Source organism: Rousettus aegyptiacus, unplaced genomic scaffold (genome assembly GCF_014176215.1).
Source record: "Rousettus aegyptiacus isolate mRouAeg1 unplaced genomic scaffold, mRouAeg1.p scaffold_m13_p_4, whole genome shotgun sequence".
Taxonomy (NCBI): domain Eukaryota; kingdom Metazoa; phylum Chordata; class Mammalia; order Chiroptera; family Pteropodidae; genus Rousettus; species Rousettus aegyptiacus.
Window position 1 is genome coordinate 158,632,788 of NW_023416307.1, and position 15,481 is coordinate 158,648,268.

The 15,481-nt window shown below is 55.0% G+C and overlaps 1 protein-coding gene and 1 pseudogene across 10 annotated transcripts in view; one reads left to right on the top strand and one right to left on the bottom strand.

The window, feature by feature from the left end:
* CNTN4 (contactin 4) overlaps nt 1-15,481 on the bottom strand; it is a 637,177-nt gene that overhangs the window by 304,608 nt on the left and 317,088 nt on the right. For all 10 annotated transcript variants that reach the window (XM_036220058.1, XM_036220057.1, XM_036220056.1 and 7 more), the window contains one exon: nt 14,037-14,177. In XM_036220058.1, coding sequence (XP_036075951.1) covers nt 14,037-14,091 — 55 coding nt within the window. In that variant the 5' untranslated portion in view covers nt 14,092-14,177. The remainder of the gene's footprint in view (nt 1-14,036; nt 14,178-15,481) is intronic.
* On the top strand, nt 1,405-1,523 carry LOC118602242 (annotated as a pseudogene).

Here is a 15,481-nt window from a genome sequence, read left to right on the forward strand (position 1 = left end):
ACCGAGTCGCGTATCTGAGGAGGAGCTGGACGGGCGGGCACGGCGCCCCGCCACTGCGTTTACCAGCCTTCATCGCCCTCTCGGTCAGTGTCAGTTACGACGGAAACACCGAATGAAGGCAAACGGCGCCGGGCGTGGATCACGCTTGCACGTCTCCGTACGCCGAGGGCGCCCGGGCCACGCTCGGTTGTTCTCGTCTGCATGTATCACGATCGCACGGGCGCAGCCGGCACGTGAGTTCGGAGCCTGTTGCACGGGCTCCACACACGCGCAGACCAGAGCTTGCGGAGGAAAGAAATCCGCTTAAAGATACTCGAGTTCAATTTCCGCTGCCCATTCTCTCCCCAGTCCACAGTACAGTAAGAACCTAGAAACGCGGGGAGGAAGCGAACGCACTTCCTAACACCTGTCCGACTGCTTCTAAGGCTATGAAAACCTCAGCGATAAACCATGTGCTACCAGTCCACGGAGAATCATTAAACCAGTCTTCTCTTTGGCTGTAGAGAAGTTCGAACACCTGTTTTGAGTGATATATGTATTTTCCTGGCGCTTCCTCTTTATTAGGAATGCCAGAAGTCACGCAGAGACAGGTGAAGCAGAGGTCTGGAAGGTAAGCATACAGGTTTTCTCCCCTCCTGGTGCCATACTCGCACTCCGAGACAAAGCCGGGGTGCTGAAGAATCAGGGCCAGGCGGAACCCCTCACGATGGCTTCTCGTTCGCTGCTGAAATAAAGGCCAGACTGCGACAGCCGGCGTTCAGGGCTGACTTTTCTTCATCTACCCTACGTGACGGGAAGCACGGACTCTGCTCTTCCTTTGTTCCTTAGAAGCACACACTTCATGCTCTTTGCTCCGTCCCCGAAGGCTTCCGTCTGCTTCGTTAAGTCACGGACGTGAAGGGTGCACTCCACCACGAACCCTAACCCCAACCCCCGACGCTCCACCTGCCTCTCCAGTGCCCGGGCACGCGAGCCGTATCTCCTGAGGACACTCATCAGCTGACCTCATTTGTCACAAAACACATTTACAAACACCTGCCACGTTCCAGGCTGTGTGATCAGAGAGCTAGAGCGCTGAATGCTGCAGCCGTATCCGGGGAGGCTCACGAGTAAGTCGTCAGGAGCTGAAATGTAAGAAATCAGCATTGCAACGGACCAAGCAGTGTTTCATTTAGAAACTGATATAGGATGCTCTTTACAAAGGTTTTCAAGGAAACGCCGGGTGATACGTTTGCCATTTTTCTTGTGGAAATGGTTTCACAGTTGCATACTTGTGTCGGAGTATATCTCATTGTAGATTCTTAAATTGTGGAGTTTACTACATGTCAACTATCCTTCAATAAAGTTCAAAAAAGCTTTCTTTTTTCTTTCTTCTTCTTTTTTTTTTTATAAGAAAGAGGAGACATCTACGGCCACGCCACCCTGAATAAGACTGATCCCATCTGACCTCGGAAACTAAGCAGGGTCGGGCCTGGTTAGTACTTGGATGGGAGGCCACCCAGGAAGACCAGGTGCTGTAGGTGTAGAAAAAATAATAAAGGAAGAAAAAAGAAAAGAGGAGCCCATGCCGGGGTGCTCCTTCGATTCGTGGGGCGCATCTGTATGATGGAGAGGTAGGTGTGGAAGTGAAAATCCAAAGTGTAAAGCCCATCGTGGGAAGACAAGGGGCCACCTAGTGGGACAGAATGTCAGGTGGGAAGGTCCCGAGTCAGGAGGAGGTGGCTGTGTTTGGGAACGAAGGGAGATTGAAGCTGGGCAGGGGGAGAGGCAGGTTCACGAGGCGCCAGACAGCACAGGCTGCAACACCCCCTGCAAACCGCGCGCCGTGAGCAACAGGAAGCCACGCCACGCAGCGTGCGCGACGGCGTATGTGTCCCGGGCCCTCCGGCTGCCCCGCGGAGAACGGGCGATAGACGGCAGAGAGTGGAAGAGAGCGAGGCCAAGGAGGGGCCTGTCGGCACCAGGGACACGCCTCCGGGGTGCGCTGGCGGCCCCGGGGCCCAGGGAGCTTCCTGCAGTGACAGGCAGAGGCCTCCCGCCAACAGCCGGCGTGACCTCACTGGCCCGTCATCGAGCCCATCTGGAAGTGGCCCTCCGGTCCCACTCACGCCTTCCGCCATGGCCCCCAGGGGGCACTGGGGTGCAGCCTCCGCAGGGACACTGAGCCAGACCCGCCCAGCAACTCTGGACACTGAATTTGTTCCCAAATCCCTGACTAAAACAAAACGGTTCATAAAGGCCCTGTGCGAGATCACGAAAGCTTATTGCTGTTGAGGGGCCTGGCATTTCCCAGTGCGCCCACAGTGCGGGCGTCACGTTTGAGGGGACAGGGGCAGCTTGGAGGGCCCCGCCTGCCCAGGAGGAGTTACACTCCTAGACACGCACGCCTGGACCCCCGGGCACGTCACCGCGATCCCGACAGGTGGCTAAACACAGAAGCGAGATGGCGCGCTCGCTGGTCGGCGGGGGGGAAGGCGCTCGCAAGAACACGACGGACGAGGGACTGGAGGCACCCGCGGCGGAGTCCGTGCGCCCCGCGGGCTCCCCGAGGCGTCGGCACCTGTCTGTGTCGAGTCTCACGCCACACGGGCCCCCCGCTCGGCCCCCTGCCGGCGCCCCGCGAGCTCCAAGGGCCTCTGGCCGAGACGGCACCGCGGGCCCGGCCGTCTCTGGCCCGGCCCCCCGTCCAGGGCTCGGCCCGGCCCCTTCACGCCGCTCGCCTGTGAGATTCCCGGTGGAGAGGTCAGTGAGAAGGCGGGCTACACACTCCTACGCGAGTGCTCGCCTAACGTCGCGGACAGGTTCGGTGACCTAAAGCGAAACGATACAGCACAAAACCAGCCTCGCCGCAGGCTACGTGGCATGAACAGCCACGTTCCTATGGCATCTCCTCAACGTCGTAACAAAAAGACTCTGAACATCGTAAATCGCATCCTGCAGGCAGCAGCAGCACTGCGGGTCTCTTGATTTATACCAACTCGTGTGTGCCACACGGGGCCCAAAATGCAACGGCTTCCCGCGCTTGAAAAACAATGAAGAAAAAGGATGACACATAAAAACGCGATTCATCCGAACCACCATTGCAGGGTGCACCTGATACAGTCTGTGCAGGTGTTGGGGCAACTACTTTGGGGGGTCGGGAGATACCACTCCCTGACATTAGCATTTCCAAAATGCAGGAGGCTTGACACTGATATGTGAGATCATTTTTAGACTGTACAGAGACAAGGCGTTAAATAAAATCAACTTACTTAAAAAGCCACTCCTTTGTCAATTAATTCCCTTTGAGTTCTTCTAATAAAGCTAAAGAAGAAAGTCTCAGTTAATGTCGGCATGTCTTAAAAACCTGTCTAAATCTGACAGGCTTATTTTGGTGGAGAAATATCAGGACTCGGTATCAGTCATCTGAGGACAAGCCTGGTTTTAATACATGTGTTGCTTCAATATTTATTTTACGGGTATTTTTATTTATAACAAGTGATACTGCTGCTATAATGTTCCTTTAGGTAAAAAAAAAGAGATAATAAATGACTGAAATAAATCATAATATGAGTATTCAGATTGGATAAAAATCTATGGCAACCAAATTTTGGGTACCACTCGCCTAGAAAGCGCATCTGGGAGCCACACCATCATTTTACTCAGGCAGAATCTCTGTCCTTAGTGGTACAGTGATTTAGTTGTCAGTCATTTTAAGTTACCAGTCTAGAAAGTGGCGAATAATGTCAATTCCCCAAGTTTCTATTTCATTAGCATCAAAGAAAGGTAAAGACGTAAGTACAAGAGTGAGTTCTTTGTGTGTCTTTAATTTTTGATGCTTGTAATAGCCTTTTTTTCTCAGTTTTATGGAGATATCATTAACTTATAACACTGTATTAGCTTAAAGTGTCCAACATAATGATTTGATACACAAATCTGTTGCAAAATGATCACCACAATAAGTGGTAATTACTTAACATCCATTACCACACATAGTTACAATTTTTTTCTCTCTCAAAAGGGATTGTAAATCACTGAATAAAACATGTATTTACTTTTCCTTTTATCTACTAAATTGGGGGTCAATTTAGATAACACGAGGTCCTAGGCAACTGCGAAGCGCGACCAACGGACAATCTCCTTTCCTCTCCCCTCACTCAAGCGCAACGAACCGGGTAAGCACGTGAACCCGTGAGGGGAACACGAGAAATCTAGGGCATCGGCTCCAAATTCGGTGCGTTTCTATTTAGATGAGTATCATATTAAAACCCAAGTTCTTGCGCAAATATCACTCCACTGGGGAGAAAATCATCCCCAGACGTGTGTCCGAGAACTCTGCTAACGAGAATAAAAGGAGAGAGGAGAACTCATCCTCACGTGGCGACTCCTTTGCCAAGGCCACCCGTGCACCGCCCACACCTGCCCATCTCGTCCTGCGGAGTAAGCCACATCACGTTCTGGCACCGACTGCTGACCCCGACAAACGGTGCTGCGTTCTTATTATTTACTCTTTTGCTCAGAGATGTGAATTTGTTTTGATGTGTTTTGTCCTTTGAATTATCATAATTCCCATGCAGCGTGGTATTTCATTCTATGCACAAAGTTTTGTTAGGGGATTTCACTCTCTCCTCTACAAAGTGCTTACGGTCTCCGAATCTATGAATACGTCCGCCTAGTGAGTTTTAAACAAATAAATTAAACTTTACTCATTCCAACTCAGAGGGAGGTGAACAGTTGGAGTTTGAAGGCGTGTTTGAAGACAATTTCATTAGCTTTCCATCTGTATTCTAAGCTCAGATATAATTAGACTGAGACAGCGGAGGTAGGAGGGAGAAAAGATGAACATCTCCATGGGCGGTGGAGAGAAAACGGGGTGACGATTCTGAGGAAGATAAGACGCTGGGAGTCGGGGGGACGGTGTCTCTTTGGAAGGAAAGGGTCAACCACCGGACTGTGGCTACAAACGAGAAAAGAAGCGACCTTGGGAGCTGACCCTTCGGTTTGGTCTTCTCCACAGCGATGCAGCCAAGCAGGAACTGGGGGAGCGGGGAGTGTGGAGAGGGGGAGCTGAGGAAGGGCCAAGCTGCACATGCCCTGGAGCTGGGACAGGCACTGAGTTTCTGGACCGGAAACTAACTCCAAAAGCAGGAGTGTTGTCTGAGCAGGAAGCTGGGAGGGGCTGGGGCTGGGGCTGAGGCTGAGGCTGAGGCTGAGGCTGGGGCTGAGGCTGAGGCTGGGGCTGAGGCTGAGGCTGAGGCTGAGGCTGGGGCTGAGGCTGAGGCTGACCCGGACAGAGTCAGCAGACGGCGCCTGGTCTTGCCGAGGCCACATTGGCATGACCTCCGGCCACGTCACCTGACTCAGTCGCTCCCCCTACAGTGCAGAGGTGACAACATGAGCCATATCAGGCAGCTCAGAGCCCCACATAAATTGTATAATGCATTTAAAGCATTCGGAAGAAAGAAAGGAGGGTGGGAAGTACTGTTATTACTACTTTCATCAACACTATCCTCACCAGGAATGAAGAAGTTGCCTAGGATTCTCAGTCATGTCCCGATGGTGACAAATGTGAAAAACCAGGCAGAATCATAATTATTAATAGTTTATAATAAAATATCAGATAGGTGATATAGTATTCTTCACGTCTAAAATTCCATAATTCAAATACTAGCAAATGGCCCGGGAGACCGGGTAAAGATACAGTAACACGATGCTTAGATACCTTTGTATCCAAATGGCTACAGAGAGGAGACAGGCAGGCCTGTCCCCAGAATGACAGAACCCCGTGGGGCCGCCAGTCCTGCTCCCCCTTCCTTCCCGCCTCGGAAGGGCGTCATGGGCTGCCCCCTCCTTAGTCGGCTTCGCGACAGAACTAAGGCCGCCATTTTCGATCTTGCTGACCTGGTTTTGTCCCTGATGGACACGCCTGATTTCGGCATTTTCTCTCTCTCCTTCTCGCTCCCACTAGTTTCTCTCTTCTTTATTTACACTAGGTTATTCAGGACCCGCTGAACGTGGATGTAAGTGTTCTGCCTGCGTGGGACTCGGGTAAGAGGGGAAGGTGGCCAGGCCCTTTTCCTGTTAATAAATGATGCAGCAGATGTTATTATCAAGGCCTGGCTTACAGGACAGTCGCTGTGCTAAATAGTGTACATCTTCTCTCTCAGGGAAGTAAGCAATTCCCTGAAGGTCACAGACCCAGTGACTGCAGTTAGAGAGAGACAGGTGCTGAAGCAGGTTTGCCTGAGCCCCAGCTCCATGGCCTGCCCACTGGGGGTGGTACCGAGGCAGGAGCAGTAACTTCGGACACTGTTACGCTAAGGATCGTCGACGAGAACCCCGCATTTTCCCTGTGTGGCTCACGTGAATCCGGAAAGGCACAGGAGTCTGAAACAAATCGTTTCGGCCCCAGAGATTAGAAATTCTTTAAGTCTGTGGCATAATCGCAAAGATCTTGGTATCGCCAATATCTATCCATCTACGAGATGTAGTAGATGCTTAGTCGGTTATCAAACAAACTAGTAACGTGTACGTATTTAAAAAGGAGCCAGAAGTTCTAACTAATCTCTGGAATAAATTATCCTCTTCTCCAAACTCATTTGCCACTGTTATCGAAAGACTACAGGACGTTAGTAGCCAACTGACCGAACACCACCATCTTAAGTTGACAATAGTTGACAAAGGCAATCAAAAAATTTTGACTAAAGCATCCTTAGTAATAAAATTCATGTCTGTTTACATAGAGTTTAGACACGCCACGATGTAACAGGGACACAATTACCAAGTCTAACTTTTGATAAAATGCTCCCCGTAGCCGATGCTCGCTCCGAGCGCGGATGCTCAGCCGCATGACCCTGGGTGAATGAATCCGCCAGGTTCCTCGTCCGTTTTCTCCTCTGGGCTGCACCAGAGCATGGCTTTGGCGGGCTGCGAGTCTCTGAGTGTGGCAGTGACGTGTTTGCTGCAACGGGCCCTTCTGCTAACCGCTGGCCTCACCGAGGGGCAGGCAGGACAGCCACCGCCAGGACCAGAGCTGGGAGGGGTGGCGTGCATCTCCCCGGGGCCCTGCCTGCATCTCGGCGTCAGAGTTTTGGCCTCGAGACTGGGAGAAAAATGCGTTTCTGTAGTTTCAAGCCGCCCGGCCTTACGCGCTTCGTGACAGCGGCCCAGGACAGCGCTGCAGAGCCTGGGAACTCGGCTGGGACGAGCCACGTCCTGGTGCCCGGCGCGGCTTTCAAGTCTTCGGAGGGGCCTCGCGTGGCCGCTTCCCACACCCTGCAGCAGACGCGAGGACGTCCTCGGTCAGACGTGACGGCCGGGCCCTCCCACTGGGCGTCGCCTCTCCCCGAAACGAAACGCTCCGACGCCTTCCTCGAGGGTCAGGGCTCTGGGTCACCCCGGGGAGACAAAGCCCGGCCATCCACGAGGACTTCTGCAAAGGCGAAAACTTTTTTTCCCTCTCTTATCTCTCTAAGCACAGAACTCACACGTGACTGTCCGTTTACCACAATGATCGACAGCGACACTCTCTCTGTAGTCTCAGGCGACATTCTTTTCTTAAATTTTTTTTTTTTTTTACTTTCCAAATACTCTGCAACATAATTCTCTTTCCCTTTAACGTTAAGGAACCGCATCTTTTCTGTGTTCGTGGCATCACGAAATGGCCAGCGCGTGCCTGCTGGTGGCTCTCGGGCAGTGAACGGGGCGCGGCAGTAAACTCCCGTTATTGCGACGTGCGGGCCCCCTCTTCACCACGGAAGGCCCCCCGCCCCGCGGTCGGGGACCTGCTCGGCGCACAGAGTGCCGGGGACCTGCGTGAAAGGCGGCGCCCACGTGGGGCGGGGTGGGGGAGCTCGGGCTCCCGCCGAGCCTCGGACATCAACACCCAGTGCAGGAACTCACTCGTGCGGCCACGCGGCCCTCGAGCCCGCGCTTCGGCGGAGGCTCACGTGGCGCTGACGTCAGGTGCACCCAATATCTGCATTTTCACGTGCCTGTTTTCCTCCTGTTTTCCTAATTTGTTTCATTCAACAGAATCCAACCTTTGATTTTCTCTAGATACAAAGTGTCCTACGCACTATGGATACAGAAGTTTTACGTTACAGTCAGGACGCCCAGCTCGGCTGAGCACAGCTACGACGCCATTGCTTTAAGAGCGGTCTTAAATGGAATATTTCTAATAGCCTTTGGGCCGTATGGCTGTCGCTGCACCTCATGTCGACAGGGATCTAAAACTGCAGCCTGTTCCTCTATTTACCTCGACACCTTCGTTACTGATTACTGTTTTCCCACTGTGACGCCTGTTTAAACACAGTGATGTTCAGAAGGAGCTCTTCATGTGCCGTTGATCATCCTCCGGCATTTCCTCGCCGTCCTTTCCCTGAGTTTTCACCGCTGGATCCCGTCGTTAGCTTCCTTCTCGTTACACCTTTCTAACGCTCCGGTCTCTCGTCACGACCGCAGCTCCGAGGCAGCACCGAGCAAATGGGAAATCGTCTGGCTCCGGCCGGCGCGAGCGTGCAGGCGCCGGCCTCGCAGACAGACGGACGGCAACGTGGGAGACGCGGCCAGACTGCTTGGCAGTGGCCGTGTGACAACCGACTTCTCCTTGGCTCCCCTCTGATCTTAATCGGATACTTGATACTTTTCAAGAACGGGGGCAGTGTGAGGCTTACCGTCCGCGCCGGGTTATGAATTATTTGAATTCTGACTGCTCTCCTGCTTATTCTGGGGGAAAACACGAGAGTCTTAACAACTGGCTGCTCTGCCAGGTCCGGCTGCAGAAGTCGCCTCCGCGTGCACTCCATCCTGGGGGCTACGTGGCCTGAGGAAAGGGGGCGCTGTCAGGGCTGGTGCCCAGCTCCGCCGAGTCATCTTAATGAAGCGGGAAGACCGCTCCTCGAGTTCCATTGCCCATGGCAGGGAATTCGGGGCTCCCTCTGCTCTTTAACTCTTGTCCTGTGGCCCTAGCGTGAGCCAGCACCATGGACAGCTCGCAGCGATCAACGACTTCCCGAGGCTGACGTGCCTTCCTCAGACCAGGAGCCCGCTCTCCAGGCGCTGCGGGGGCAGGCGCTGGCCGCCCCTGCGCGTTCCTTACTGTCCTAGGTTCCAGCCACACCCCTGTGATTAGAATTTCAGCCCCGCCCCCTCCGGCTCCCCCTGCTGTGAACACTCACCCATCCCGGACTACGGCAGTTCGAACTGCACAGACTTTTCTCCAAGGCCCACCCGAACAGCCAGCTGCAACGACCACTTAGATGTTATGAGCGCATCAACACACGCTTGCGTTTGGGGAGGGTGTGCTTTCTCACGCAGAGATCACGGGCGAAGCTGGGGAACTGTGCCACTGAGACGGGCTGTAGCTGCCTGGAAACCAGGGTCGGCTGAGAACACTTCAGACGTCCGTCCTCCGAGGCTCACGCAGGGCTCCGGGTGCCTTCACGCCGCTGGCTGTGAGCAAACACGCGGGCAGCCGGTCCATCCTCCCTTCCAGATTCTGCCCGCGGGGACCGTCGGTGACACGTGGCAGGGCTCAGGACCCACGTGACGCTTCACACGCGTCGATAAGACCAGCGGGTGGTGAGAACGGGACGAGACTGGGTAACGGTTAACCCGCCCGGATGCAGGGCCGGACGGTACTCACAGACGGAGCTCTAGAGAGGCGCGTGTACGGGCGAGACTTGCGTGCATGCACGTGAACACACGCACACACACGCACACACACACAGCCCCGCCTCACGAGCACCGTGGCAGCCTCCGCTGGAGCCGTTTCGGGCCTGATTCCTTTCTAATCACCGACGCGACCGACCCCGCTGCCTCCCTGCCGTGGCCTGTGCCCGTTCTCGGGTGGGGAGCCGAGCCCGAGAGGAGGCCTGGGCAGCGGTTTAGGAGGTGACCCGGGAAGCGGGGCTGAGGAGGGCTGAGGCGGAAGGGGGTGCTGTGGGCACCTGGGTCCAGGCTCGCTGGGGACCTCCAGGGAACGGCAAAGTGTGCCCAAGAACTGTCCCACCCGATGACAGCAGGCCAAGGCACTGGCCTACGGATGCTCGTGACCACTGCTTGGAGGTCATGCACAAGGGGGACGTCAACTTGTCACAGTCCCCGTTGCTCGTGACTTCAAAGACTCGACGCAGAAACGTACAGAGGGAGGGAGGTCCACCCAGCTGTAGCTGAAGTCACAAGTGACCGAGGGGCCATTTCACCAAGAGCAACTGATACAGAGTTCAAGGCACACGAGCCAACTTAACCGCTTTACATATTTAAATCTGATGAAAGAAACCCTTGAGCGGCTTCGCCTCAGAGGGGGCTGCAGCAGGTTGTGGGCCGCCGTGCAGCTTGACATCGGGGAACTGAACCCGCTGGCACATCCGGCCAGGACGCGGCACCCATTCTAGATGGATTTATGGAATAGCATTACGTACGAGGCATTTTCCATTTGCAGGGTAGAGCGGTAAACTAAAAAGACAGACACATCTGCTCTAATAAAGCTTCAGTGTACTGAGGGAAAAAAAAGACCGCTAGTAGAAAGACAAATGCATAGCTATTCATAGACTGACAAGAACTCTGGAGGAAAATAGAAGAAGAAGGGTAAAGGATGTTGAGGAAAAGAAATACTGCTCGTTGACTTTCTTTACTGTGGTCAGGAGAAGCCTCGCCAACTAGGTGGCATTTGAGCACAGCTCCAGGTCGTAGGGCAAGCGATGGGGACGTTTAGGGCAGGAACACTCTTGGAAGGGTTGGTCCAAAGACCCTAAAGTCTAATGTGTTTGCATTGAGTCTAACACCAAAGAAAAAGCCAATGCTTGAAATAAGCTTTTCGAACTGGGCACCCGTGAAGCCTACAGACTCTTCTGGTTTGTTCTAAATGGACTTTTGCATTTTAGCTTGACACATGATTGGAATTAGTTGGCCGTAGTAAAGAACTAGGAGCCTCACGCGTGAGCATCTCAGGAAACCGGGTGGCCTGTGTGCGGGGCGGAGCTGGCCGTGGATTAGAGCTGGGTATGGGGCGGCGCAGCATGCGGGGCGGAGCCGGGTGTGGGGCGGAGCCGGGCGTGGGGCGGAGCCGCGTATGGGGCGGGGCTAGGTTTAGGGCGGAGTCGGGTGCAGGGCGGAGCCGCATGCGGGGAGGAGCTGGGCATGGGGCGGGGCTGCACGTGGGGCGGAGTCGGGTGCAGGGCGGAGCCGGGTGTGGGGCGGGGCTGCACGTGGGGCGGAGCCGGGTGTGGGGCGGGGCTGCACGTGGGGCGGAGCCGGGTGTGGGGCGGGGCTGCACGTGGGGCGGAGCCGGGTGTGGGGCGGGGCTGGGCTCTGCGCGTGGGTGTCTGCAGCCGGCTCCTCCAGATTCCCGCAGTCCCCAGTACCCTCTATTGTCTTGCGGGATTCACTGTTTCTTTAAGAATGTTATGCTTATTTGTTAGCTTCCCTGCTATTCGAGGCGGGAGGCTTTTGTGATCCCTGGGTGAAATTGATTAAAAGGAAGACTAATAAGGCCGATTTTGCTACAGACTGAATTTTCAGACGACTGGGTTAAGTAGCCTTTTTTTTTCTTATTATTGTCTGAGACTGAGTCTAGCATTTGGCAAAAGAGAAGAACGTCCCTAATCACCGCCCTCGAAGAATTAGCAGACCTCACGAAGTGCGTCCCCCCTTGCAGGAGTGACCTGATTACACACGCGGATCATTTACTCTTTTTTAAAGGAAAAGATGAGGAAACGGCATATTTGAGATTCACTAATTACAGTAAACATAACAGACACATCTATTTTCCTTGCAAAAAAAAAAAAAAAACTTTCACCCAGAAATCTACAACTGAGCACGAGCAGAATAAGGAAAGGCAGTAAAGAAATCTGTTCGAAATTCAGAGTAATGAGTGCTTTGCCAATGCCTGAAATCAAGACAGATAGCGAGAAACCAAAAACATTCATTAACTCTTGACTTTACCTGCACCGAAAGAGGCACATGGTAAGGGAATATTAGTGCCACGCAAAACATTTCGTGAAAAAAGTAAAGCTTACGGAGACACTGCGTGAACTGTTTCCTGACGGAAAGCTAGGCAGGTGCACATCCCCAGACAAGAGGCCCGAGCGTTCCCCATGCAGCGGAGATCCGCGGCTCCCTTGGTGTTCGACCCCTAAAGCCCAGCACAGTGGCCCAAATAAACACTGCCGTCGTCGATTGTTCAGAAACCGATTTGCAGTGGAGTTAGAGACAGACTGTCTTAGCTGAGGCCTAACTTTGGGAGGTCAAAGGGCATGAAAAGCCCAGGGAAACACAGCGGTGGCAGAGAGCCTGGGCGCACCGTGGAGGTGAGGAGAGTCGGGCTGGGACCGGACGAGGGAGAGGAGTGACATCTCCGAATTAGACGCTGCCGGCCGACGGGTCCCCGGTCAGGGGACAGTGAGGATGCTGTGAGCTCAGCCAAGGCGGGGGCTCGGGGTTGGAAGCGGGGCGTTAGACGGCTTCTTATGCGCATGAGCGTTTACATTTAGAAAAATGGAGCAAGAATGAAAATCGAAACGCCAATAATGAGCTTGCGACTGCGACCTGGGCAAGTCAACGACATAGCGAAAGGGCGGCTTTGTGAGATGCGGCCCACGCTCCGGACTCCGGAGCTCGTGTGCTTGGGTTTGAATCGCATCGGCTCTACCCCGTCCCGCCCTGGTGACTCTGGGTGAGTTTCTTGGCTCCCTGACATTTCGGTAATAATGTTAATCATAAAAGCGATGAGAGCAAATCAACAGTAAACGTTTCCTAGTGGCCATGGGAGAATCGGGTGAGATAAAGTTCACCCGGGCTCGGCGTGGTGCCTGGACTAGAACGAGGGCCCGTGACTACTCGCATGGCAGACTGACTGTAAGCACCTTGCTACATCAAGCTGGTGGCCCGCACGGCTGTAGGACTCTGCCACCCAGGCTCTGAAGGACTGCCTGTCTCGCTCGGGGTCACATTCCAGGTCACCGGCACAGAGCTGGCCCCGGGCAAGGTGGGCGGGCATCCGCGCCGTGGGAACAGGTGCGTGAGTCACAGCGACGGCGACACCACAGCACTCCTGCTACATGCTGCAAAAATGCAAAGACGTTCCGGGCGACCCTCCTGGACCTGACCTTCTGAATTACGAGGCAGGTCACCTGGACTCACGTGAAAAAAAAGGACAACGCGCTGGGGAGAGGCCCGGCGCCCCGCCGGGAGCCGCCCGCAGTCACGCCGGACGCAGCACCCCGCACGCCAGCCGCCGGCCTCGCATCCTGCCGAAAGCCGCGGAAGCAGCAGGCGGCAGGCCGGCCCTGCCTGGAGCCTGGGCTCGGAGCCGCCACGGGCGCGTGGGGAAAACCTCCCACCTCTGGCTTTCAGGCTCCCGCTAAACTACAGGTGCCTTGAACTGAAAAAGCACGAGACTCAGGATCGAAAGAGGCGCTGGCATTAACAGAGGCCCCGCACGAGCCGCCTGGATCCTCCTGGATCCGCCTCCACCTGCAGGAGCCGCCCGGATCTGTCTCCACTCGCAGGAGCCGCCCGGATCCATCTCCACCTGCACGACCCGCTTGGATCCGCCCAGATCCGTCTCCATCTCCACCCGCACGAGCCGCCTGGATCCACCTGGACCCGTCTCCACCCGCACGAGCCGCTTGGATCCGCCTGGATCCGTCTCCACCTGCAGGAGCCGCCCGGATCCGTCTCCACTCGCAGGAGCCGCCTGGATCTGCCTGGATCCACCTGGATCCATCTCTACCCGCTGACACCGAAGCAAGCGGCAGCCTCGGCCGCGCGCGTGGGCTCGTTGCCCGATGCATCCGTGCAACTGAGCACGGGCACGAACGAACATAATAACTTTCAACCTAAATAATGGTTCAAACGGCTCCAAAAGGCCCGGGCGGACGGGAGCAACATCGAGCCCGGTTTTGGACAGAGCGCCGTGAGAAGAGCCCATCAAGGGCCGCCAGGAGGGTCGGGGTCCGCTGGCGAGACGGCCGCGGCGCGCGGGGCGCATCGTCACCATCTGCCGCGAAGCCCCGCGGCACATTTCAATCAGAGCGCTCGGAGCGGCACTGTACCTGCGAGGCACACCGCGAAGGACGGCAGCACCAGCAGTTCCCATGGCAACCTCATCTTCGGCTCCCGAGGTCAAGCGAGTTTTGAGTCCAATAACGGTGAGCAGAGTCGCTGCTGCTTTTAAGTTTCGTTCAACCTTTAATCTGTGGGAGGGAAGAGACGTTACAATGAGATTTGGGAATACTCCTCGCGTCCTCTGCAAATTCATCTTTACTTCCCGACAAAACAAAATTGACTTGTGAGAAAGTACCGGTAAAGAAAGCAGAGTGTGCTGGCCTGTGACCACCGGGCCCGGCGTCCTCCCCTCCCTTCCTGACTCACACGCCTGGGGCGGGGCTGGGCGGCTTGGCGTGTCCCTGCGGTCACTGCGCACAGGCAGGAAGGGCCCCGCCGCTGAGAGGGGCTGCCCCGCAGGCAGGGGACTGGGCTGTTTTCACACGGGGCTTCCAGCACCCTAGTCTGCAGGCCCTGTGCTTGTTCACTTTCTAAGTAATAACGGACCCCAAAAGTGACTCTCGAACTGCCCCTGAACCAGACGGGTTAACCCTGGTGCAGGTTCGGGGGAAATTCCAGGTTTCAGAACGGAGTTCTGTGTGGGAAAGTTTCATCTACCCCCTGGGTCCGAACATTTCCCCCTGTGCTCCAGGTCCCAGCTCTAAAGTGCGACAGGCACACGGCTCCGGGGTCTGACTCCTCCTGGGAGAAAACCCACCGGGTGTGAGGAGCTGTCTCCTCGGCTCTTTTGGACAAATTCCAGGCAATGACAATTTCATCAGGCCAGAATCTTATAACAGGACCACTCTGCGGTGAAGGGAGGCTGCTCGTTCTGCGTGCCGAATGCACAACGCAGGCGAGTGAGGGAGTGAAGCCAACAGGTGCGTGTGTACACGCACACACACGTGCACACACACACACACGCGCACACACATACATGAACACGTGCACACATACACGTACACACATGCACACACATGCACACACAACACACATGCACAGACACGCACACACATGCACACATGTCCACATGCACACAACAAGGTGCACACACGTGCACACGCATGCACACATGTCCACATGCACACACATGCACACGTGCACACACATGCACACACATACACACACATGCACACACGCACGGAGACCCTGAGCGCGGGGCTGGCTGACGCCTGGCTAACGCTAACGTGTGGGGCTCAGACCCAGGATTCAAGAGCACCTACAATTTTCCAAGTTAAAAGTGAAAATATTTTTGTATTTTGAAAATCTCCCCGTTTTAAATGTTGGAAATCAGTTCGAAATATTTTTTTCAACGCTGTGTGAACTGAACGAAGCCACAGTGTCCTCAGGCACCAGGGTCTGCCTCGTGGCCTTTCGAACAGGAACTCGCGGCGTCTGCTCTCGCCCGCCCCTGCCCGCACCCCCTGCCGGCCTGTCCCGCACTTATGCACAC